This window comes from Pleurodeles waltl, chromosome 2_2 (genome assembly GCF_031143425.1).
Source record: "Pleurodeles waltl isolate 20211129_DDA chromosome 2_2, aPleWal1.hap1.20221129, whole genome shotgun sequence".
Taxonomy (NCBI): Eukaryota; Metazoa; Chordata; class Amphibia; order Caudata; family Salamandridae; genus Pleurodeles; species Pleurodeles waltl.
The window spans coordinates 917,762,608-917,787,590 of NC_090439.1; the positions used below are offsets into that span (position 1 = coordinate 917,762,608).

The 24,983-nt window shown below is 41.5% G+C and overlaps 1 protein-coding gene across 2 annotated transcripts in view; it reads right to left on the minus strand.

Annotated features, from left to right (window-relative positions):
* Positions 1 to 4,966: 4,966 nt before the first annotated feature.
* TMEM74 (transmembrane protein 74) overlaps positions 4,967 to 24,983 on the minus strand; it is a 245,234-nt gene continuing 225,217 nt past the window's right edge. Inside the window, exons 1-2 of one of the 2 annotated variants that reach the window (XM_069218982.1) lie at positions 11,291 to 11,423; positions 4,967 to 6,002 (exon numbers count right to left, since the gene is read on the minus strand). In XM_069218982.1, the coding sequence (XP_069075083.1) occupies positions 5,104 to 5,943 (840 nt within the window). In that variant the 5' untranslated portion in view covers positions 5,944 to 6,002; positions 11,291 to 11,423 and the 3' untranslated portion in view covers positions 4,967 to 5,103. Of the gene's footprint in view, positions 6,003 to 11,290; positions 11,424 to 24,983 lie in introns of those variants that run through there. The other variant, XM_069218981.1, reaches the window with a different exon arrangement.

A 24,983-nucleotide genomic window follows, 5' to 3' on the forward strand; every position in this document is an offset into this window, starting at 1 on the left:
GATGGGCTGCCAAGAGGCGGCTTGTTTTCTCATCCTGTTCGAACTATCTGTAATGGAGCGTTGTGCAAACTCAGCTTTATGAGTGAACAGTGAGAGGACAGCAAACTTCCTTTTCTAAGAGACTCAACGTATGTTTCTTTGTAGTCGTGCTAAACTGTTCCGTGAGGGCTATAAACAATGTATTTAAGCCATGTTGTCTGGTTTTTGCCTTCTCCCACATCAGTGCATTATTCCTCAGCAAAAGTCTTCGCAAAGAGGCATTTCCCGCAGCGCGAAAGAATAGGAGTCTCCTGGTGTCAGTGATATCAGTTTGCAAGTGACTTGGGAGTTGTGATTTTTCATTGGGCAGCTTGCACTGGGGAGGTAGTCATTGTCCACAATTTCTTTGGGAGAAATATCCAATCAGTATCAAGGGCCGACATAACTGATGCATGAACAGAGCCGCAGCCTTCCAGGATATCACATGATAAAATCGTGGGTAGTATTGTCCCTGATATCAGAGAGTAGTCGGCTGTGGAAGTAAAGCTGTGGTCAAATGATAGGAAAGTAAATTCCGGGTCGCTGGGTTACAGAAGGCGCCATACGCCTATAAGGGCATACGGCAGAGAAATTCCCCCTATCGAGTTGTCCCTTCCTGTCTATGACTGCATCAAGCGGCAGGCTCCAATCACCCCCTTAACTACATTTGAATACCCACATTCTGTAAAAAGAAAAGTAATGCAGGACTCTGTGACAAGGTATTGTGTAACGCTAGGTGCAAATATGAAGCCAATAATAAATATATTGTCTTTAACTTTGATTTTAGCAAATACCTACCTGCCTCGTGCATCTTGCCATGTTTTCAAGTCTTTAAGCAGAAGTGAATTCCTGAATTGATATATATTTGTCATATTTGCCATAATTACACAAGCTGTTTTCTTCTCTTGAGAGAGAATTCTTTATGGTAACTGAGCTGTCACTATTTTATTCATTTAAATTATAAGATGGATTGTATATATTTATCCTATTGTATTAACTTTTCTTTTTCAAACTTAAAAAAGAAGTGCCCTCCTGAAAAGAATGGCCACTCCCTGGTACTTAGAAGTGTTTGAAGGCTGCGCTCGATTTTTTAGTGGTTTGACATACCAGCTTTGCAGCTCATCATGAACGTTTGGAAGAGCTATTCCCTCAGTCTCCACAAAGTTTAGGGAACGTTTTGGTGAATCGCTCATTTTCCCTTGTTCTCACAAATTATAAACATTGTATTTCGAGGCACGTCCAGTACATTTGCGGAAAAGGATGGTTCCACCGCGAGGGTCTCCACTCAGAGTTCTGTTATGTAAGGTGCTGGTGAAGTGCAGCAGTCCCACCCTGCTTGCTAGCGTTTCAGGGTCACTGATGTGGGCTCCTAGAGACATCATTGCTAGGTTTGTGCTGCAGGCGGTATAACGTAGACAGGACTACCCCGATTAAGGCTCTGCTGCTAATGGCAGCTCATGCAAGCCGTCTCAGTGGGCCGCTCCACCAGCGTTCGTCATGGGCCACACGCCACCCACGCCCTTGCTCCCCATCTCACCTCAGGTCTTCCAGCAACCAGGGCTTGCTCCTTGCGTCTTTCTATACCAACCTCATTGCATCATGATCCACGGTCAGATCCCCATATGTAATGACGCCAGCAGTCACAGCGGACCTCTCACAGCTCTAAAAAGAAGCATTCATGTTCCTCACTGGCCAAGCCAGAGCCTGTGGTTTGCACTCCTTTAAAAGACGATTTACCTGCTTTACCTGTGTGAGCCAAATATAAAAATGTAAATCGTTTTTTGAATTGGCCTATTGTATCTTAGGATATAGACCCTCAACATTCCACATATCCATTTTATCACCTTGGTCGGTATATGAAAATGAAACATCACACCAGTCTGATCCTGCCAAAGCACCCAGAAATGTTCGACAAGTCGGTTCAAAAGGGATTCCATGCACATCTTAGATGTTATGTTTTCTGCCCATGTAAGCCTTCAGAAAGATATGACATAAAAAAGACTACATGAAGCATTGTACATTTGTAAAAAAAAAACACTGATAGAGAGAAATTAAAACAACTGTCCAGTCAAGCACAGGTTACCATAGTGGCCACATCTCCCTAGGCATCAATTGGTGCACTCAGTCACTTACCAAAAAACTGCACAGAGCACATCTGTTCTGGAATACATACAAGCTCATACTAACCTAGGAAGACCACCTCCCTCCTGGCCATTAGGGGCACTGTCTCCAGTGTCATCTACACATCATTATTTTCAATTGTGGTAGTCTAATTCAAATCAAAAACATTTATAAAGTGCGCTACTCACCCGTGAGGGTCTCAAGGCGCTAGGGGGAGGGGATTACTGCTGCTCGAAGAGCCAGGTCTTGAGTTGCCTCCGGAATGCGGGGTGGTCCCCAGGTTGGTGGGGAGGGAATTTAATGTCTTGGCCGCCAGGTAGGAGAAGGATTTCCCACCTGCCGTGGTGCGGCGGATGTTCAAGTGAAGCAAAACAAAATTACAACACCCAGAATGGTCATCTATAGCACAAAGGTCTAGGACTGGAAACAGTATCTGTAATACTGATCCCAAACATCACAATAACATATTAAATAGCTTATGGAAAATTGAGGTGCAAATAAACTATTAGATGCAACAGAACACGAAGAGAACAATAAAGGAAAGACAACTCCTTCTCACACAACCGAAAGGGACATGATACCAATGTAGTCTAAATATATAGAACAGCTGAGAACAAATGACAGGAGTATCATGTGAGTAAGTGAAACTGGCTAAGTGACTTTTGAGAAAGTTATGCACACAATGACAATGGTTCCAATATTTAGTAATTTTAAGCCTACCATAATGCCATGTATGCACCAGCACTGGAAAAGGATGTACTTCTTCCATTAATTGATTCATTGTATTTACTATTATGCTAGCCAGGTTGATTGGAGCTAGCATGAACTACTGGGTCAGGTACTAGACAGGAACACAAGCAGCCCTTGACTGATGCTAGCTACTATTGCTGTCTAGAAGGATCTGACAAGGCCATTCGGGCTGGAGTGTTTTTATTAAAGCAGGACCAAGTCTGATTTCCACTGGTCAGCACAGTGTTCAAACTAAATGATAGATCACAGGAAGCCCCAAGCAATTAGCAGTGGAAGAAGTCTAACACATCTGGGGATAGCACCTGGTCTGTGGTTTGGCATAGGCTAATTTGCATATGGCTGGTCTCAGTCTAAAGTGACACTGTATGTGAAAAACAATGGACAAGAATGAGACTCTGAGTGAACACTAGTGACTATGATTATTTTAGGCCTTCTCTCCATCACATTGTTGTTTGTGGGTTCTCTATGATGTTGCAGTGGGTACAATCTGGCTGAATCTCTTATTTTTGAAAAGGTTGGTTTCCATGTGTTGAGGATATAGTGATCTGGAAAGAATAAAGTACCAGCTATTGAATTGTTCTTGCTGACCTACCAAATAAGTTATTGTGTATGAACTGTGCTATGAGGGTAATCTTTTGTAAGCAGTCTTCACCGCTTTGTGAGATATGCACAATTGCCTCTCTTCTGCTGTTAGTCTTTGTGATGCATGATCCTTTGGTGAAGGCACTGGGACTGGCGTAGGGAATCTATAGGTTTTGGGGGTGGTGTTAGAGTAAAATGTGTTGAATGAAGACTCACAATCTCACATTTGTCCTCAGTTCCTACCTTGGAGGATATGAATACCTGTGGTGGGTCCATGTATACAGCTGAGATAGACCTATGTTTTGTTTTTTGTCTTATTTAGTCTTTAGTGGAGTTCTTTAACTTTCTATAGGTTTCTTGAATCATACACAGGTTGTAAATGCTATCATTCTTGGGGTTGATTAATCTTTCAGATGTGTCCAGACTACAACTTCTTCACATAGCTATTGTTTGTTATAGTGATGGATTGTGAATTTGCTCCAAGGCAGGTTCAAATGTCTGCTGTGAAAAAACAATTATTCATTTTTCCGTCATACTGACATAATGGCAGGAGTCTTCACTAGGGATATGTAGTTACTTTTTAGTGCTGCATTTCTTTATCAGTGCCTTTGCAGAGGTTTGTTGCATAACTTTTGATAATCGCTTTACATGTGTTTTAGGGCTTTCAGTTGACCTAGATCAAGCCTAGTTAAAGCAAGATCTAGAGAAAAGATAGGAATGTGAACTGGCTGTAGAGTTTAAGAAAACATGGAGAATGTATTCATGTTGCAATAACAGAATTCTACTAATTACTTTAATTATTTATTTTATTGGTATAATAATTCCACATACATAGCTCAAAGATGTTGTTTCTTCCTATTGGTCACAGAGATCAATGAAGGAAAGGTTCGAAAGTTAGTGTTTCAAGCACAGTATAAAATTAGATGGAATTTTTCTCCATGTAGAAAATATGCTTCTTTTCCTCTAGGAGATTCAATGACACCCTATTTATTTGCTAATCACTGATATTTTGTTTAAAACTTATAAAATTATTGTTTTACAGATTTACATTCCTGGAAACATGCCATAGCACCATGATTTCTCGTACACCAGGGTAAGTAAGTGGATAAGTTGCTCAAAATATCTGGATGATCGTAATGTTCTACAGTTGATAAGGTTGAGGTCAATATCATCTCAGCTGAAGGAAATGCTGTACATTGAGAGTCAAATTTCAGCAATGTAAATATTTTGCATAATATGAAATCCCACCAGATTTCCACAATGCACAGGTGACTATGTAAATATGCGAGTGTTATTTCACTGCTTGTCAGATTATTACATGCATATTAATTTTCAATTGCATAAAATACTTCAATGGAATTTGCACGATGGGGGCCTTACAAACATGTCAATTATCAAAAAAGTATAGGACTTAGTAAGGTCCAACAGAACCTGAAATGCAAATAGTATTTAATACTCAGTGGGTTTCTTACAAACAAAAAAATCAATGTGATAAATTATTCAGTGATGTAAATTTTGTACAATCTTATTTAAAGTCAAATAGTATCAGAAACAATATAGCAATTAGCTTATTTTTACTTGTACATATCTCAGGGAGGGCTAGTTAAAACACGGAAAAATCAGAGAAGTTTACTAGTTCTCTACGGCAAGCACATCTTCTTCCACCAATGTTAACTCAAGGGTGTGTTCCCGCGTGGGAGATTTCATCCTAAAGTTAAAAGAACCATATATTTTAGCTGATTCCTTAGAGGATGCAAATCGGTTCCTCCGGTACAATTCACCTTTCCACATAGACACCATTAATAGGCTCGAGAGAACTACCCCACCCAGCGTTAAAAGGCATAGTCCTGCAATCACACATCTATCCAGGTGAGCTCCAACTCTTGCGCTCTCTTTCTCCAGCCGTTCCATTTCTCTTGCTGGAATGGAATTTGGATCCACCTTTACATCCCTTGGTACAATGTAAGATATGATAACAAGCAAAATCCCAGTCACTAGAAATGTCACTGCACTGATGAAGCCATAATCTATTGATTTTCCTGAAGCATCTGACACTGTTTCATCATCAGACAAGATGGAGGGATCATGAGTCCCACTTGGTTGGATTGCTCTCTGTGAATCATGGCAGTGCTCGGGGGTTTGTCCATCCCGTAAAGATAGAGATGGGCTTCTGAATTCTAGGTTGACATTTTCATCCACATGAATGAAGGAAGTCTCGAGTTGTTCAGAGCAACAGACCTTCCTCTTTACTGACTGGACATGGGTAATGTCTGGCTGTTCGAGAGATGCTGCTGGTGGGTAAACATTCCATGGAGGAGCCATTTGTGCAGATGTGCAGCGGCTTTCGTGGCAGCACATTGATTTATCTGTTGTATATCGCTCATTATCCCCAAAGGAGGCATTTTCATTCCATTCCACATTGTTGCATACATCAAGGGTTCTGTTGTCTTTCGTGATGTACAGAAGCTCCATCAAAGCCAGGATATTGAATCATGGACTGGGGAATCAAGTTAATCCATTCTTTGGAAGATCTGAAAACAATAAAAAACACATGTATTATGCTTTTCAAGAGTAGTGTACTACGTGCTGACATCAGTAAGTAATTAAACACAAGCGATGTGGTTTTAAAAATATAAAACAGTACAGCTTATTCAGTTTCTTATTTTTCCTTAGCTAAATTAACAGGGAGATTGTTTTATAACATTTACCTGTGTTAGAACTAGATTTACCCAAGTTTGAGAATTTGAGATACAATTAATGAATCATCTAAAATGTTCTTACATTGTTCACTGCAATATTACATTCTTAAATCAATAAAAGGTAGGAATGAAAAAGGTAGAGAGGCTATTAAAAAATAATTAAGTTGCCTTAGCAGATGTAGTTTATTACCGGCAGCCATGCCAATTAAGTATATGTATAAACTGTAAGACTCAAAGACAACGTAATTTGCTTGTTATATAAAAGAACACAACAGAAGAAAACTCAGATTCATGACAAAATTAAAACTTAAGATACATTAGTTAATACTACTATATAAATTTCGATTGAGGCAAAATGAGATTGTTTCCTTTTTCTCGTTCTCTAGCAATCATGTACAAAAAATGAAGGACTAACACCAGAAATAATGCAGTTTATCTAGTATGCTCAACTCAAAATTAAGGTTAAAGAGGTTTAGCTTGGAATTAAGATAAATATTTTAAAAAATCTTTTGGGATCCAATTAATTGGTGTGAAATGCAACATGAAACTGATGGGATTCTACTTGATTGTTGTTCACTTCAATCTGTTCATGCCTCTTTTCTGAAAGGTTGCTCTCTATGAGAGGAATCTTCCAACCCAGTGCACGAGATGCCACATTGACATTTTACTAATCACATTGTAACACAATTTCAAATGAAGGACTCTGGTACCTTCCGGGTATGTCTGTGACATACACCAGCAACAGTAGACTCCCCACAAAAACCATATATATTTTCTCTCCAATGAGCAAATTCAATTGTAGAATATATATATGCTAGGCTTAAAGATTTGCAAATTTACTTTAACATTTTCACACGATCGTGAATAGTTCAACAATTCTGAGATCAACATCCCAAAGAAAGACTGATTTGAATTACCTGAATGCACTTCTAATGAAGAGTGGTGGGGAAGGAGTAGATAGTCTGTTATTTTATACTGTACTGCTATTCGATTTCGAGGTACTGAAAAGCATGATTCTAATATTTTTGCTCCTGGACAACTTGGTATGCACTTTACAAGCCTTTGAATCCATAGATACATACATAAAGACATGCATCCGAACACTTTATTTCCCTGTGATGTCACGGTACCTGGATCATCCGCCAACACTGTCTAAAACTAAAATTAAGATAACATGAATCATACATTCTAATGACTCTGGTACCACTACAATATACTCAATTAAGGATTGCTTCAAAAACGTTTGAATCATGGAAAAGGTATTCTACTCGGAGCCGACTTGCAATTTTTCATTAATTAATACAGAAAATGAAGTTTGGGGTGGGGGGGTCGTTTGGTAGTGCAGATCACTCTGTCTAAGAGACACCAATGACAGACCTCTACATTTAACTGCACCTGGAGGCAAATGCTTGAATGGATTGAGGGGTGGGCGTTAATACTTCACTCACTCAATTTCTCGGAATGACGTTTACATGCTCAGCACACAGACAGATTGTCCTTCACACCTGTAGCTATAATTCTACTGCGTGAGAGCCTCGTAGGCTGTATCTCAATCAAGGGTAGGCTGCTTTTCCATTTATAGGTGGAGCTATGAATTGCATTTCACCTTAAATCTTGGCTCATCATGAGCTCATTTAACTCTTACATTGCACTTCCCCGTCTAACTATATTCATAGTACACCCTCTTTGTCACAAGCCACAACCACTGCATTGTCAGACTCCAATTGATTTTAGTCCATAACAGTCTGTTCCCTAACAATTTACCCCACATAACAGCAAGCTCTAGAAAAGATATTCTGTCTGCCCCAATTGGCTAGGAATCCTACATCCTCTAAAGCCAGGATCTGTTTTAATCCTGGACCAGGCTCTGTTTAATGCTCAGCATGTTGCATTTCCGAAGGGTATTAAACTTCTATACTGCAGGAAATTAATCACAAGTGACACTCCACCCTATCCCTAATATATGCCTTAGCAAAAATTGTTAAATTCTTGTCCCCCTCTTGCTAATTTTGGCTGTTACTCTAAACTAATCATGCATTTTGAAAAGGCATGTAGGAAACATTGGAAGTTGGTGAGTCTATGATATACACAATGTGCATGGTTGTGCGAGTTGTTGCTAATGAAGAGTTATATAATTAGTAAAAGTTTGTTTATAAGTATGGTAAGTATTGTATATTCCTCATGTCACCAGTATGGATCCTACAAGTTGGAATGGTAATTCCGCAGAGATGGCTTAACTAGCAACTTTCTTTCTTCAGTTTTCATGACTAATATGGCATTTTGAAGTCATTTGGTTGTGTCACTATTTTTCTACCGGTTTTTTGTGTCACCTTTTTGGTACTTTTTTTCTATTTGATGCATATATACATCCATTGTTTGTTACAACCACTAAATCTAACTCTCACCTTGTCTTTGGAACTTTTATGTTTTGGGGAAATATTTTATTGCTACATATTCCATTCACTTTGGTAGACCTGACAGCCTTAGGCTGGTCATCTCCCAACTTTTTGCCTGCCTCCCTCCATTTTTCTGACTCTGTTTTTTCTGGCTTTAGGACTCTGCACACTTTACCACTGCTGTCCAGTGCTGAAGTGCACATACTCTCTCCTCTAAACATGGGAGCATTGGTTCCCACCCAATTGGCATATTTAATTTACCTGTAAGACCCTCGTAAAGTGCACTATATTGTCCCAGGGTCTGTAAATTAAATACAACTAGTTGTCCTGCAGCACTGATTGTGCCACCCACATAAGTAGCCCTTTAACCATCCCTCAGGCTTGCCATTGCAAGGCCTGTGTGTGCAGTTTCACTGCCACTTCGACTTGGCATGTAAACCTACTTGCCAAGACTTAAGCTCCCCTTTTTCTACACATACATTCCCCCTAATGTAGGTCCTAGGTAACCCATAGGGCAGGGTGCTATGTAGGGTTAAAGGCAGGGCATGTACTTATGTGTTTTATATGTCCTGGTAGTGAAAAAAAATCATAAATTCGTTTTCCACTACTAAGAGGACTGCTCCTCTCATTGACTTGCATTAGAACTACCCTGATATACCTCTGAGTGGTAGATTCTGATCTGGAAGGAGTGGCACTGCCATGTTTAGTATTGGCAGAATGGTAATAGAAAATCTTACTTACTGGTGAAGTTGGATTTAATATTACTATTTTAGAAATGCCACTATGGACATTTCTCTGCACTTACTGCCATCTGTGCCTTACAGCCTGTCTCCAATCCACGTCTGGTCTGTGCTGGTTGACAGCCCCCCTTGTGCATTCCACCCAGCCAACCACAAACACAGGACACCCAGTCACATCTGCATTTATCTGTATACTGAATGGGTCTTCCTGTGCAGGAAGGGTGGAGGGACTCGCGCTTACATTTCAAAGGCCAGTGGCCTGTCCTCACACAAAGGACTGATAACCCCCATAGGGACCCTGGCAGACGGGTCTGGGCTGAAGGGGAACTTGTGCACTTCAAAACCACTCTTTGAAGTCTCCCCTACTTCAAAGGTATTTTTGGGTATCTAAACAGGGTCTCTGACCCCACCAAAACAGCCACTCCTGGACCTACACCTAAACTCTGTCTGAGGAACTGCCTGGCTATCTAAAGTACTTGTTTGGACTGCTTTTCTGAGAGGGACTGCCGCACTGCTGTTACCCCGCTGCCTTCTGGCCTCTGACTTTGCTGAAAGGACTCTGCTTTCCCCAAAAGTGGTCTCTAAGGGCTTGAATTGAGCTTGCCTCCTTTTCTGAAGTCTCAGGGCCAACTAAAACTTCACTGCTTCAAGAAAATCCTTCTGCGTCAAAAATCGACCAAATGCCTACAGAAATCAACGCAAAGCCTGCATTGCGGCTAGGAAATCACCACACTATCGACCAGAACGATGCAGCACTGACTTTCCGACGTAAAATTCAACCAGTGCCTGCCTTGCAATGGAAAATTTGATGCATCGTCTGCCGGATCGACGCAGATCCTCCTCCTTATGCCAGCACGTCAAGGATTTTCAATGCATCATTCCTGGGCATTAAAATATCCCTGCATGCAGTGAGGAACCAAGACTGCTTGCATGAAAAACGATGCAACCCCCTGCAGCGTGGAAACAAACAATGCATAGTCTGTGCCACTCTGGAAAATCCGATGCAACATCATATTTTTCCATGCATCTCTTCCTCTGCGTCTCCATGCGACGCATCCAAGGTACTATGTGTTATAAAGAAGCAACTATTAATTTCTAAGGATTGAGACTCATTTAAACATTTTAAAGGTGATATTTCAACTAGTGCTTAATGGATTTTTGTTGTTTTGACCTTATTTCATTCAGATAAATATTACCTATTTTTCTAAACCTGTGTCATGTATTTTTGTGGTGTTTTCAATGTGTTACTATATGAGTTATTGCACACGTTGCCTTCTAAGTTAAGCCTGACTGGTCAGTGCCAAGCTAGCCAAGGGTGGGCACAGGATAATTTGGATTGTGTTGTGACTTACCCTGACTAGGATTGTGGTCTGTATTTGGACACCAGTATACACCTCTGTCAATTAGAGACCCAATTTCTAACGCACTCCATTTTGAGTCACCATCTTTTTGTACAGAGAGTTTAAATAGCATATCATATTCTAAAGAATGTTTACTACCCTTTTTTACATTGGTGTTTTTAAATCCTAGATTCCATAATCCAACCAGATAGTTACCTTGTGAGTTACTTTCTTCTTGCTCAAGACACCTTCAGTAGCGCAGTGCTGCTTACAACAACAAAATCAGCAGTGAGTATGGCACCAACTAATGACACAATAGGGAAAAAGGCAAACCAAACATGAAATGGTAAGCTTATTGTCGGCCCTATGAGAACTGTGGTAAAGAGGAAAATGTGACGGGGAGTGTCACACTTGGGATGAATGATAAGTACAAGGAAGACAGCTGTGAGTTTTTGCCAGGCCTGGTATGTTCTGGTGTTTAGCAATGTAAGCCTGCACAGCTAGGCCTAGATATTGAGGATCTTAATTACAGAGATTGGTCAGTGATATACTGGAGCTTGGACAGTGGGATCACTAGACTTACAATAATAAAGAGTAAGAGAGCAAAATTGTATTGAAATACATCTGAAGCTTAAGGTTGCTACCTTGGAAAAGAAGGTGGAATGATGAGAGAACTGCTCCACCTGCACTGAGCACCAAGTGAGGTGTGGGATGACCCACTAATTCATTGTACTAACTGGTTTGTGCCTCAGGAACAGAGTGATGCTGAAGTAAATATCTTTGAGGCTGTAGTGGTCCCACTGAATGCAGACACAGCTCCTGAAGGAACTCTAAGAGGAAAAATAACAATTCAATAAGATACATCAGAATAGTATTTTCAGTGCAAATGTCTCTTTCGTCCTACTGTTGGTCAACACTGAGCAGTGGCATGCAAGACATATTAACAATCATATATATATTAGAAGGACCAAATGAACGAAATTGGCTTATCTGTCAGTATCTATTTAGGGAAGCAACATATTTAATATATGGGAGTTAAGGATATTGGCAGAGGGTGATTACTCATGGTAATATTATCTAAATGGGAACAGAAGCTAGCCACAAGATGAGAAGGAAGAGAAAGAGGAATGTCAGATATTCGAATTTTCAAGTCTCAGGAGGCTTATTTTAAGCACATGTACAATCATTTTTATTACTCGCAGTGTGGCAACAAAACTAGTGTTCGAGCTCATAGATACAGCAAAAAAAAAACAACCCAATGAATATAATTAACAAGACTGCAGTAACAACATAGGTAAGATTAATTCAAATTGATGTTTTGTTAATGGCAGTAAAATATAGAATGGCAAGGTGACATAAAGGAGATTGATCTGTATAGATGGATGAATAAAGGACAGAATTATGTAGTGGGCTCTTATGTACAGCCAGGTGATGTTACCTTTGTTCTCATGCCTATGTAGAAGCCGATGTTCTCGGTCTATTCAATTTGAACAAACTCAGTTTTAAGATGAATGATATTTGGTGAACATTCAATGAATCAATCAATCACGGATTTGTAAAGCGAGACTACTCACCCGTGAGGGGCTCAAGGCGCTGGCGGAGGGAGGGTACTGAGGATCAGTCGAAGAGCCAGGTCTTGAGATCCTTCCTGAACTGCGACAGGGTCGGAGACTGCCTGAGGTGGATGGGGAGGGTGTTCCAGTTCTTGGCAGTGATGTAGGAGAAGGATCTTCCTCCAGCTGTGGTCATCCGGATGCGGGGGATGTTGGCGAGGGCATGGTCGGCGAAGCGGAGTTGTCTGGCGGAAGTGTAGAAGAATAGTCTGTGGTTGAGGTAGGCTGGTCCTGCATTGTATGGGGCCTTGTAGGCGAGGGTCAGGAGCTTGAAGATGATTCTCTTGTCGATAGGCAACGACTGAAGGTCTCTCAAATGGGCAGAGGTGTGGCTGTGTAGGGGGCGTTTTTTATGAGACGGGCGGAGGCGTTTTGGATGCATTGCAGTCTTTTTTGCATCTTGGCGGTGGTTCCGGCGTAGAGTGTGTTGCCATAGTCGAGGCGGCTGCTGATGTGGGCCTGGGTGACTGTCCTTCTGGCTTCAGTTGGGATACATTTGTAGATTTTTTGGAGCATGGGCAGGGTGTGGAAGCATCCTGATGAGACGGTGCACACCTGTCAGTTCATTGAGAGCAATGAATCTTGGGTGACGCCGAGGCTGCGTGCGTGGTTGGTGGGGGTAGGGGAGTTTCCAAGGGCGGAGGGCCACCAGGAGTTGTTCCAGGAGGTGGGTGTAGAGCCGAGAATGAGGACTTCTGACTTGGCTGAATTCAGCTTGAGGCAGCTGTCTTTCATCCAGGTGGCAACTCCCTTTATTCCTTCAGGGAGGTTGTTCTTGGAGGTGGTCGGGTTGTTGGTGAGGAAGACGATAAGTTGGGTTTTGTCGGCGTAGGAGTTGTTGAGTGCGTGGCTTCTGATGATGGCAGCCAGCCGGGTCATGTAGAGGTTGAAGAGGGTGGAGCTCAGTGAGGATCCTTGGGGGACTGTGTTGAAAGTGGCACAGAGGTCAGGAGGATGAAGGTGACGGTTTTACCTCAGTCGAGGAGGGTACGGATGTTGTCTGTGGCAGGGAGGAGGGCGGGCACAGTGCTATGGTTATTCCTGTATCCAGACTGTGAGTGGTCCAGGATGTTGCTGGCTTCCAGGAAGGCGGTGAGTTGTTTGTTAACTGCCTTCTCGATTACTTTGGCTGGGAAGGGGAGCATTGGAGTGCAGAGATGGAGTGCAGAGGTGTGGTAGGTTGGCACCAATTTAGGACATATTACAGCTCCCATGTATTGCTTTCCAGACTAGGTAAAGAACTGACCTGATGATCTATTCTCAGCCAAGACAGTAAATATTTTTAGTCAAATGTGATCATTTTCCTCATTCCTTATTTTATGCAGATTACTCAGTTATGTTTTAATTGGCATTACTGGATAGATGTTTGAGGAGACTTAAGTAAGCTGCTATACACAACTCCAGTTTGGACAGCAACAGTGCTTGTGTAAGCAGTTTGTGGTGTTCAATTATTGGAAAGGGAAGTTTTTTGATAGCATTTTTAAGGTGCAATTGTTGGACTACACCACAGTCTGTATCCATTTGTCAAATAATAGCCACTTCTATTGTTACAGGTAACTGTACTACCTAGGGGGTAACTAGATATTCAGCAGGATATACATCTATGATTAAGCTTTTACCATTTAGGCAGAAGCCATAAATATGCCTGCATTCAGTGCTCAATTGAAGAAAGGCATTAAGATATATGTGGGCATATTTTTCTAGATACTGTTAAAATCAACCAGGAACTAGGTGGCATAAACACACATTTGGCAACAGAGTTCTCTTTCCCTTTCATACGGCCTAGCAGTATATTTTAAATGTTAAAAGAAAGAGGTGATATTGCAGAGAAAAGGGGAACCCTGCTTTGAGTGCTTAGTTGAGTAGTTTGCATTGTGTCCTATGTTTGTGAAGCATCATAAATCTACAACATAAATCTATGATACCAAATAAGAAGTAAATTGAGTGTTTGATGGAACACTTATTATCTGCAATGAGTAATTGTTTTTGAGGCCAACTAATACATCTTATGTGTTTTAAAAGGAAATTGCCTGCAATAATGGCATTTTCAAAGATATAGGGCCTCATTACGACTTCAGCTGTGCTTTCACAGGACCGCCGAAGCCGCTGCAGGCAAAAGACCACCATTACTGGAGGTCTTTTGCCTGCCATATTAGGACAGCATTTTTGCCCGCTGGCCCAGCAGAACACTCACCACAACATTGACGCATTCTCGTAATTGAGTCAGTGACAATGTTGTGGTGCGTTGGGTGCAACAGCATCTGTCGTGCTTTTCACTGCCCGTAATTCGGGCACCGAAATGCATGATGGGGCTGTGCATGGGGGCCCTTGCACTGCCCATGTCAAGTGCAGGTGCCTCCACGTCCCATCAACAACCCCATTCCGCCAGCCTTTCCATGGTGGTGTTTACCACCAAGGAAAGGCTGGCGGATGGGGTCTCGTAATCCCCAGGGAAGCCCTGCTTGCAGCGATGCCCTGGCAGATTACAACTGCCAGGACCACCAGGCTGCAGGCCTGCAGCCTGGCGGTGTCCGTGGTTGGACCGTGGTGGCTCCGCCAAGTTCATAATAGAGCAGTTGGATGCCCTGTCTGTGGTAGTCCGACCGCCATCACGAGGCTGGCGATCTAAAGACCACCAGCCTCTTAATGAGGCCCATAGTTTTATTCTCGTGCTCTGTGTGTTCAAAATATTTTATTGAGTTTTATAGTAAGCAAAAGACTAAAAAAAAGAGTACCGGAAGAAGTACATACAAGAATATAGCATAATACATACAAAAATATAATAAAGGTACCTGTAGAATTATATATTGTAATATGATTATAAAATTGATAAATAGATAAAAAAAAAGGGCTGGAAATAATGAATTAGATGACTGTAGAAATATGTTCTAATAGAGCTACATACATAAATTTAAATTAAGCATCAACAATTTAGAAAAATGTACTTCTAAATATAAAATGTTGTATAAATATCAATCCATTTCCAAAATGAATGCTAAGAAGATTTGCTGTGTATTACACCTGATAAGGTAAAGTTGGCCCCCATTCTAGTCAAAATTATTCATGACCACTAAGTATGAATTGATAACGTTGAAGCTTTTTTCAAATTAGCAGTAATGGATTTTAAAGCTGCAGAAGTATTATCCAATATGTTATGTACATAGATATCCACTAGACCCTTGGATTCATAATTAGCTGAAGTGGCATTGGTGTTTAGGAGTAGAAAAACACTTAGCAGGCATCTGTGTTGAATTTCTATTATGAATATCCCAAGTGATATTAAAACACTGTCTGATAGGACCCTTTCATGAACAGAGAGAGAGAGATAGAGAGAGAAAAAGAAAGAAAGAAAGAAAGAAATAAAGAGAGAGATAAAGAGGATTGCTGAACACAAAACACCACTACTATATTCTTGCATTGAGATGTTTTTAAGAAGCCAGAAGGTTTTTTAATGAATGGATGTGACGATTTCTGAGAATGACAGGAGACCTGATAGCATACCATTGTGGTAGAGGTTCTAACCTACACCTGACCAGCAGAGACTACCACCATGTTGGTATTGATCATATTGGTGAAACTGCCCCCAAAGTCAGAGTTTGTTTCTGAGCAACAAAAATCAAAAGCCCTAATGCTTGGTAGATTTCATACTCATGGAACCATTGATTAGTTTTCATACATGTCTGGGACTTTGAAGCCTTGCATGAGGCAAATAGACTACCAAGTCATGTGTTATGACAAACAAGCCAGCTGAAGCTTTGCAGTCAGAAACCTATAGGTTGCCCCAGCACTGTTTGAGGTAGGGTTGCCAAACACAAAATGAACACATCACTTCCTTTTCCCAATATATTGGTTTGAAGCTAACTATAAAATTATTTTCCCCAAACTATCAAGATTAGCTTGACTATGAATGTGCTACAAATGGAAATAGGTATTTTTTAATAGATCAAACATTATGTATCCCTTCTAGCAAAGTCAGGAAGGCAGTAATAAGTACCTACTTGGACCTCCAATTGTATGGAGTATGCGGACTCCAATTAATTCAAAGCTATGCTCCCAGAATTGTCCTGGGGCACTATCATCTTTACAGAGGCTCCTGGCAAAACAGCATGTTACATTCAAAGCAATATGCCTGAAACATAAAGCATTCTATACTCCAATTTATTTACTGTTGAAGTCTAGATTTAAGTGGCATTGTCTTTACTGGCAAATGAGATGACCAAGGGCATGATTTAGATTTTGGTGGACAGGTTACTCTGTCACAGCAGAAATAATAGGATTTAGATTCCAGCGGATGGGATATCCATCAACGTTGTGATGGAATAACCTGTCCACCCATATCTAAATCAGGCCCTAAGTCAGAAACTAACAGTACTGAAATGTTGACTCAAAACAATGGGAGGTGGAATTTTCTTGGTAGCAGCTGCCATAAATTAGAATGCTCTCCCTTTGCATCGGAGAACTAATCAAAGCAATTATTTCTCAGATTTTAGCCAGAGAAACCCTTTTAAAGAGTATAGGTAACACTAACTAAATATATAAAAACAATTAATAAAATATATAAACATATTCAGCAGCTTTAACATTATAGAGGAAAATCACCCTCATTAATTCAGATATTCCAAATGCATAGATTTAGCTTCTAAATATATTTATGTGGCTCTCGCATTAAAAGCTGATTTCAGTCAAACAGTAAAAAATGTCAAGGAACAAATGACAATTACAATATCATCTGACAAGTAATGAAGCTTTTGTTAACTACTTTTATGATATTTGTTTGTTTAGAAGATCATCAAAGCTAGAAGTTGGATCTCTTTGGTGAGCAAGTCTTACTGAGTTGTCCTCACTGTAAGCTATAATAAATGACTCACAGCACTCACTGCTCTGTAGTTGGTTATGGGTGAACACATCTGCTCACATGTGTGGATTGTTCAAATGGGCGTACTCTCTACCTCAGCCCTTATATTTAATTGGGCATCCAAAAATAAGTTCAGTGATTCACTGGAAGTTCTGTAGTGTTAAATAAAAGCTGCACTAAAATATCAACTGCGCATTGACTCAAACTGGAGTAAAGCCTTAGGTATTTTTCTATAGACTATAAAAGGTTGAGTGTGCACATTAGATGAGGCATTAGCATCAGATTTCAAAGTCAACTTCTAATGAGGTTTGGGCTTTAAACTACCTTGTTGGGCCAAGTAAATTACTCTGCTGGCCAGCAGGCAGTTAAATGTTTCCCACACAGATCTCATTGAGAGGATTAGCCTGCTCCTAGAAAAGGAAGAGGATGGGGTTTAACCCACACTCACTGACGAGCATGGGAATGGCCTTTCTCACAGAAACAAAGGGACTGGTTCTCCTTTCAAGTTTTGCTTTGTGAGTTAAGAGTGAAGATAAAGGCTCAGCAGAAGCTGTGGCTGACCAAATCTTGAATTTCCCATTGTGAAGAGCTCATATTGTGCAAAGGGATCGATAAGTTGTGAAGAGATGATGTGGCATCTTTTGATTGGGTGCTGATATCCACCATTTTGGACTCACCACTTTTAGAACACTGTACAAGGGAAGAGCTATGAGAACATGTCACTGGGAAGGGTATACATGAAGATAAAGGATCTATGGAAAAAAGAAGACTACTGACTATGGCTGGGGAAAAGAACTCCTGCTGAAGAGGACTTGGGGACTGCTGAATTCAGTGTCAATGTAAACCCTGCTTTGCACATGAAGGGTCACCAGTGCAGATCCCCAGGGAAGGGAAGGAATAAAAGAAGAAGAGAGAGGAAAGGCAAACTTCATCAATGACTGGAACAGGGTGTCCTCAGTTCCTAATTCAAGATACACCTTCACTGGTTCTCTTCTGGTAGACAGTACACTTTAGAGTAAACAACTAGATTTCTGTCTCTGGTGCAAAGTGCCAATAAGGTAACAGTCATGGAGCATACAAGCCAATTATAAAACAAACACAGCACAAACACAATCAGCCAACAATGAGGGAAATAGAAAGAAAGGGAAGATGGGGAATAGGAAATGTGAGGGACTAAACAGAGAACAAAACAAAAAAAGGTGCAAGAACAGAAATAATGGTGAACGCATTAGAGCGAGTAGTGGGAGCCACACCAACCTAAATGCAATGTTGCAAGGCACTATTGTTAAGGTTTTCAACCTCTTTATACTGCTACTACCTAAAGTGTGACCTATGTGGCCTTAAAGGGCCAGAAGACCAGGAATTACTACATTGTTCTTGAATGCTGCAAATCCCTAAGTGGGGCCTTGAGAGTTCAGTAGGGATTGTGACCTTCCTTGAGTTCCATGCAGTAATGCTGATGGAAGCTCCATGGTCTATGGATAGTACTATGAGCCTGCCCAGACAGAAGGGCAGATCACTGCAAATAGAAAGAGGCAGGAAGGTGCTGAAACAAAAAACAGATGCCTTAAATTGTGGCTGAATAGATAAAGAGGGAGAAGGCAATGTGTAAAGTATTTGTGCAACACTTAACTTAGAGTAACACAATGAAAACAAACTTTAGAAAACTAGAGAATATTCATACAGTAAAATAAGACAGAAATGACAAAAATGTAATATGTAGAACCCAAGATCTGAATTTTTAAAGAATAAACTGCAATAATGTGCTTAGAAGTAAAAAGCACTAAAAGGTTACTTGAGGACGCGCTGGGCCGGAGTAAATCCAAAGTTCAGGCTGACCATGATGGAGGGTAGGCTAGCTATAGAACCAGCATAAGGCCCACTGCAAAGTATCTCAGATGGAGTACTGTGTCAATGTCAAGAAGGTGATGCATTGGTTCTGATCAGCACAGTTCGTCAACGTCATCGAGCTGCACAGTCGTCATTGAAGTGCGGCGTCAAGCCCTCTGCATTGGAGTTGATGTGTCATCATCGGGCCGCGCAGCAAAGGTGATGTGAAGTCCTCGACCTTACTGGCAATGGTGGTGCGTCAGCATTGAAGGAGGATTTGGCATTGATGCAGTTAAACAGCTGCAGAGTGCCCTTTCAAGGCCCAAGAATGGATTGGCACTTCTTGACAGGACAGAGCTCACAGTTGGCAGAGTCCAGCAGCTGAAGCAGAGTTGGAGGAAGTCTTTGATTGCACTAAGACTTGAGAACATGAAGCAAACCAGCAAGCACTTGGAGTCACTTGGTTCTGGGGGTGAAGCGATACTGGTCCAACCCTTCTTGTTCACAGGAAAAGAGGATAGCAGAGAAGGCACAGAAAAGCAGAAGTCTAGCAAAGTCCATCAGAGTTACAGCAGAGTGGCAGTCCCTTCAGTAGCCCAGCAGTCCATCTTCCGGCAGAGTATCCTCAGACCAAGAAGTCTATTGACTTTAACCTGTGATTTTCTCCTCAAATTTCTATGTTTTTTAATGTAAAATAAGATGTCCATCTGCAGATCCATTAAATGGTGACAATTTTTAAAAACCTAGAGTTGGCCATTTGGGCCCCCCACATGGCCCGGGGAGTCAGAGTACACCTACCTTACCCTCATATGTTTTTTCTAAAAAATCCTAGGACTCAGGGCCACGTCCCCAAGTTCTAAAATGGAGGCTGCAACATTTTCTTCAGGTTGCAGCCAGGCAATGTGATTCCACAATTGTCCATGTTGATCCTAGGATCGACTGAGGTTAGTAATTGTAAACAGTGCGACAGGGTCTGCAGGTCCTCCCTGGGATTCCACCCTGAACCTGCGGCGACATATATACATAAATTCAGAACTTTAATTTCTGAAAAAATATTTAACAGATTTACACTAAATTGCAAATAGCAAGCTTTCTGTACCAAGGAGTAGCTTCTGCCAAATTTGGTGTAATTCCATTCAGCTGTTTCTGTGGTAACGCTGTATAATTTCAATAGCAAAACACTTTTTGGAACATCCCATCCCCTTTTTCCCGGTTGACAGATCACCCTGTCTCTTTCCAGGAAGGATCTGACGTCAATACCTTTTTTTAGGGAAATGTTTCATGAAGATTCATAATAACAAGCCAAAGTTACTGGCAAAATAAAACCTGCTTTTCCTAAGGAAATTGTGTCAACCCAGTGACAAAAGTAGACAAACACAATCCATTTAGCTAATCTGATTCACAGAAAATAAAAATAGTACACAAATGTGAAAGGGTAAGGTGGAACAGAGAGAACTTTGACCCTGGGTGGTTCCAAAGACACCAATTTACTTCAACTGCCATAACACAACTGACATAAATTCATCTAACCATATTTTTTCCAAACATCAATTACCATCCTCAGCGATGCAAGGCCTTTCCTCATTAAAAAACTGTAAACAGTTAATTTATTGGGCACAGTGTTTTTTTGTAATTTTATCCATATCTTACCCTGTTGGGTTTTATGTTTGAAGAATTACTGCATTCATAACTTTATACATTTTTACCGGTATGTTGGTAACCTGATGCAGCAAATGTCTCATGATCTAAGTGTGTTTTAGATTTTTGTATAGGGATTAGGAACAACTTGTATTTGCTGGCCTTCAGAGTTATGAGTACTTGAGGTACATAACAACACCCACAAAGATCAGATCTGAAGGTGGCACCCAAAAGGCCTTCTATCATGAGCAGATGTAGATAGAAATAGTTCAAGGAAATTAAAGCAGAAACATACTTAGATCACAGCTAAACATGAGTAACAGATCTTTATCATATATAAAACGATGCCCTGTACTTTGGCAAGTTATATACATGTGAGCCAGATTTTCAGCAACACGAATGAAGTCAGGAATTATGGCATGTAGAGATTAACCCCCTACTCTAAGCATGTATGGGCATGCAGACCAGAATATTGGTACATAAAGACATCATCCGAAGTACTCAGTAAATGATTGTTCAGTCAGTGCTTTTTCTTTAGAAAATGGCCAACACATATATTACACACACACACTTCTAAATACTATGCATTAATTTACTAATATACACATAAGGCAAAATTATTCCAAAAATCACAGTACCACCGCCTATACCAGAGAGCACCTCAAAATATAGCGGTGTATCACTTGAAATAAACAAGGCCTATTGGCTTTGTGAACGGTCATCAATTTGAATGAAATATATTACACAGGTTAAAATGATTATAATTTCACTGCCATCAACAGATGGATGTAAATGCATTTATTAATGTCAATGAAGCATTTTAATATAACCAAGCTTCACAGTCAGCAGTATTATATCAATAAAGCATTTTAAATTAAACATAACCCAGGTTTTTGTATGTATTATAAAGTTTCTGGACACATAAAATGCAGCCATTAAAACAGCGGTGCATTTCATATGCCTACATCTTTTTTTTTTTAGAAATCTTGATCCCACCTAAAACACAGCCATTGACCCATCCCTGAAGAACGCTGCACTCTCAGCTGAAGAGCAAAAGCCTCAATTTTAGGAGTGCCATCAAAATAAGGTGAAAAATCCATATAAGTCATACTTTCTTTGACCCACGCAAAAATAGGGTCAGTTTTTTAAAGTGCTTTCTAGAGTGGTCCGCTGTAACTCCTGTAGCCTCTGCAATCCTTTTCCATTGTGTTGGTGGCGCCCCAGCCATCCGAGACCACCACAAAGCAAAACAAATATGCAGATAAAAAAGCCCTACAGGGCATTATGGGGTGCTCCAGCCAGAGGCAGTGAATAATCAATTAGCGACTCTCCTGCTGTGCCAGGGAGAGCCGCATAGCTTTTTCTGGGGTGCACAGTCCCGACTGGGCACCCCCTCATGTCTCCTTGGTGAGTGCAGTTTGCGAATCTCACCCGTACCCAGCATGCCCATATTAATGCCAGTACAGGAGCTGGCAGCATGTTTCTCCCATTAAAGGCAGGGAGTCTGTTATGCTGTATGCACCCTGCTCCCCCAGACACAGGCACGAGAAGCGGGCCACTGCCAGTGGGGGCCCAGAGATGTTTTCTGTTTGCATACTTCCCCAGTGACATGGGGGGCCAATGGGATCAAAAGTTCAAATGAAGTGGAGGCCCCATACATGTCCCCTCTCTCCAAATCAATTATTAATTTTCATACTGATCCCGGGCTTTGGCCCATCCCGGCGGTAATTTTCAGATGGCCGACAGAGCCCCATGTGCTCAGTTGCCTCTAAAGGGAGGGGTCAACGGTTGACAACTTGAAAAAGGCTGCAACTTGGAGCTCACTGGGTGGATCTGGACGATGCTGGGCCCGTTTTACTCCCTGTGGTTTATGATCTAGCCACCAGGAGCAGTTCCAGCAGGTCTCCTGGCTTCAAAAGTGATGTACCTTGCAGGGGGCTGATTCCACTGGCTCCTTGCACCAGTTTTCCTCCTGATCTTTGTCTCTGTGTCCAGAAGGCCAGATCTTTTCCCTAAATGGTCCTCAAGGGGCTTAAGGGGGCAAGCCTCACTGGCCCTTGGAGAGAGCCACTAGTCATGGGGTCCACTTGGTCCTTTTGGGTAGCAGGAGGTTTCTACTTCCAGTTGACCATGGCTGTCCCAGTCCCTGGGTCCAGCAGCACAAAAAGCACACAGACCTCTCTCTCCCTTGAGGAAGAGTTTTTAAAAGGGGGTGGAAGATTCTAGAAGCCAGCCACCCCTGTCCAATCCTAGTGTGCCACATCACCTCTCAAGCCCTGTCCCAGCTCTCCTGCACAGCATGTTGGAACAGTTCAAGATGGCATCATCCAGGAATAACTAGTCACAGCTGCTCTTGGTGCCTCAGTTTGGCCCCTTGTTGACATTGCTGCCACAGCCTTTCCCACCAACCTTTGAAGAGGAGCTCCTCATCCTGTCCTGGCTCTAGTTGTCTGGACTGCCTTCTATGTTCAGTGGGCCTGGGCTGTCCCCAGCTCTGATACAGTGTGACAGGTAATAAACTGATGCAGATTGCCTTCCTCTTCTCTTCCTCCTCAGGAGCTGAGTGAGGCAATCTTAATTACTCCATTTTACGGGGCATCCTTTGTTTCCTCTGTTGGGGGCAAATGTAATTAAATTTGCCCAGCAAGAAAAACAAAAGGCCTGGGGTTTGATCCTGAGCTAAACCAGATGAATATGACAATTCTGGACGACCCATAAAGTGTACATGTATAGTCTTGAAACCTGCAAATATGGGAAAAAAGTGGAAGCATCATTTTTGACAGTTCCACAACAACAACAGAAACTATCCTGAATCTTAGTCATACTCCAGGCTTTTATAGTCCAGCCATTACCTCTCTGCCACCCCCTCTACAATTAGATCGACTAACTGAAAGGAGAGAAGATTTGACATGGTCTCACTTGAGGAATTGGATATTACCAAAAAGAGCCTGAAACAACACTACTCTAGGACAAAGACATTTATTGACTCCCAACTAGATTTGACCCTCACATCATACAAAACACACAACACTGTCCTCAGAAAGCCCACCAGGCATGAGCCTACCTCAGTGGGTACTCAGTGGCTAAAACCAGCCACTTAAAGGGCACATAAGGACACCTGTAATAACACGCACATCAGTTTCAAACCCCAGGGTGATCAACGATCACACACCAACCCAATCCATATGGGAGAACAGAGAGAGCTACACATTAGAGAATCCTCATGGTGTGCCATGTCCCACAGACACAATATGACTCCAATATGATACCCAACTAACCACGCTTGAACACAAAATTAAAAAAATTATTGAGGAATTAATAATAGTGAATACGAATTTCAGAACAAACTCACCAGCCTTCCTTGAGATGAAATCTAATGTGCAAGACACATTTACTCCAAAGGATAACATTCTCCCCCACTTAGCCATAAAATCTGTCACTCACCCTTGGCCACCCACACCTGCACCTGCACCTCATGATGCAAATCAGGGCCAAGCAAGCACATAATCATCTATCCATGACAGACATTGAATCCTTACTTCTATGCTACAAGGATTCCTAGCTGCCAGCCTCACCGCCAATCTACGACATACTAACCATTGACAGCTAGGAAAGATGCAGGCCAAATGGCAAAAGACAGAATACAAAGCATGATAACCTAATCACAATCCCGCTTACACCTAATCTTAATCCCTCGTGCCTTTCAAAACCGACCCCAAAATGCATGTTACTTCACTGCAGATCGGTGATCAAACATGCTACAGACTTTGCCGAAACTATCTTCCTTCATGAATTGGACATTCTATTCCTGACAGAAGCCTGGCTAAATTAATGGGTCACACCCCTGCTTGACATCCTTGTTCCTACAAAACTACAGCATTGTGCATCTTGACCGACCACAAAGATAGAGAGGAGGTATTGCAATCATTCATGAGAATTCCTTACTAGTCAAGACTTTCCCAGAAAACAATCTCACATCCTGTGAATACACTGGTGTAGTACTCTCCACAGCAAAGAGATCACTAATGTATGTACACCTCATCTACCACCCTCCAGGAGACAACTAGTTGTTCATTGAACATTTAATAGAAACACATACAATACACTCCATGCTACAAGTCAATGCCATCTTTCTCTGAGATTTCAACCTTCACCAGCATGACAAGAATGATACGCAGGTTTCTACTCTAAAACTCTTCCTCTCAGATCAAAACTAGATCCAATACTGCATAAGCCCAGCACATAACAAAGAATCCACGCTCGTCATAAACGTATCCAAAGAAGAAGCACTGACTATTGACTCAAGCACTCCCAATGACTGGTCCGATCATCATTCAATCATATTTCACCTAAATGTGCACACACAGAAAACTAAAGGGCAAGGAGCCAAACATAAATGCA